The following is a 1696-nucleotide window of genomic DNA, read 5'->3' as shown; positions in this document are numbered from 1 at the left end:
GCCTGTACTGGCGACCCGTGACCATGGAGATATAAATAGCTTTTTATAAAGGTAAAAATAATAAAACAATGTCTTTGTCTGCAATGATTAGATATGTTTTTTATTATTGTCATTAGTGATTATCTCAATTTTGGCTAAAAGAATTGACAAAATCCTACACACTGTGCCTTTAAGTCTGGTGAAAGCAAATACTCTATTCAGTCATCTGCTTTCAAGCAAACTTTTATTTTGATGTCTTTGATAAAGACCTGTGGTACTTTGATAGTTTTTCATTCCTGATTTTGTTCTATTTTCTTTCATAATAAGGCATGTGTACTTGGTGTGTTCCTGAATTGACTGAGGAATACACAAGAAGTGTAGGTTCCCCTCATGAGACCCCCAGACCAACAGAACGTCCATATGCAGAACCAAAAGTCTACATGGTCAGACTACAGACTACAAACTTCTATGGCGCTAAACACATGAAAGCAACACAAAAGTCTGAAGCACGATTTTGCCTATTTTTTTTACGTTGACTTTCTGTAGGAGCGCTAATGGAACTACCAATCACATGCCTGCAACTTAGCCTTTACATTCCAATGACAACATAAAGGCTGTAACAAAAATCATATAAAATGTTTGAGTGATTTTCTTTATCTGAGGCTGTATCTGTGTTATTTGAAGACCACGTGAGCCTAAAATGTGTTTTGTTTCCTGATCCATTAAAACGGAAAAACATAAGGTACTGTTTTGTTCTCACACTGACCAGCTCTTAGATAGAAGTTTGCTGTCTCAAAGGCCAACGCTGCGATTAGTGAGGCATTGTGCTTCAGTTCGATGGCTCTGGCAATCGTCACTGTGAAACAAAACAAAAAAAGTCACATGATAATGATAACATCGTTATCAATGTTGCACCTACTCTTCAGTCATTATCAGCAGGTTCTGGACTCCCACAACTCTAACAGTGAAATTATGATCACATGGCAAATATTTAACTAAACAGTTTTTACAGTCTCTCACATTAAACCATTCAAAGTTTCCAAACAGGTTAACAAGTTATATTTCCAAATGTTACTTTACACAAACCTCAATGTATTTTTCAGGGTATGAGTAGAAGGATAAGAAATTTTAATCAGCCTATAAATCAGCCACAAGATAAAGGCCCTGTCACTATAACATTTACTTATGCCAACATAGGAGAAGTTTGTCCAAAATTAAAGATCAGGCTTCATGCAGGTTTCAGTAAGTTCAATTTAAGACCTTTTAAAGACCTTTTAAGACCATTAGTAATGACATTTAAGACCAAATCGACACATTAACAGAAACATTCAAATGGTCCCAGAAATTTTAACATAGAAACCTTTTATTGCTATCAATTTAGTTATTAAAGAATATTTAATTTTAATACAAGAACACTAAATTATTTGAATGAAACGGTCATATCTGACTGATGTGAACCGCTTTCAACTGAGTGAAAAAAATCACTGATATCAAGTCAAGTCTCATTGAAAACACACTTTAACAAGTTTAAACAACAAGCAGTGGACCTGACTGAACTTCTGTTTGTTGAGCAGGTAAATCAGCCGCTGTTGGTGGGGGGCTGTATGTGGGGGGCTGTATGTGGGGGGCTGAATGTGGGGGTTTGTAGCGGCAAAGAGGTCAAAAACATGGAAGTAAACTGAGTCATTTTTACCTGCAGTTATCATGGGATTTGTAG

The 1696-nt window shown here is 36.2% G+C and overlaps 1 protein-coding gene across 1 annotated transcript in view; it reads right to left on the bottom strand.

Annotated features, from left to right (window-relative positions):
- brox (BRO1 domain and CAAX motif containing) overlaps positions 1-1696 on the bottom strand; it is a gene marked incomplete at its 5' end in the record, with an annotated part of 13331 nt that overhangs the window by 8106 nt on the left and 3529 nt on the right. Inside the window, 1 exon segment of the mRNA XM_014021590.1 lies at positions 746-835. Coding sequence (XP_013877044.1) covers positions 746-835 — 90 coding nt within the window.

The sequence above is a fragment of the Austrofundulus limnaeus genome, unplaced genomic scaffold, assembly GCF_001266775.1.
Source record: "Austrofundulus limnaeus strain Quisiro unplaced genomic scaffold, Austrofundulus_limnaeus-1.0 Scaffold298, whole genome shotgun sequence".
In the NCBI taxonomy this organism is placed as follows: domain Eukaryota; kingdom Metazoa; phylum Chordata; class Actinopteri; order Cyprinodontiformes; family Rivulidae; genus Austrofundulus; species Austrofundulus limnaeus.
Note: the sequence above shows the minus strand (reverse complement) of the source record. Positions and strands in the feature narration are given on the sequence as shown.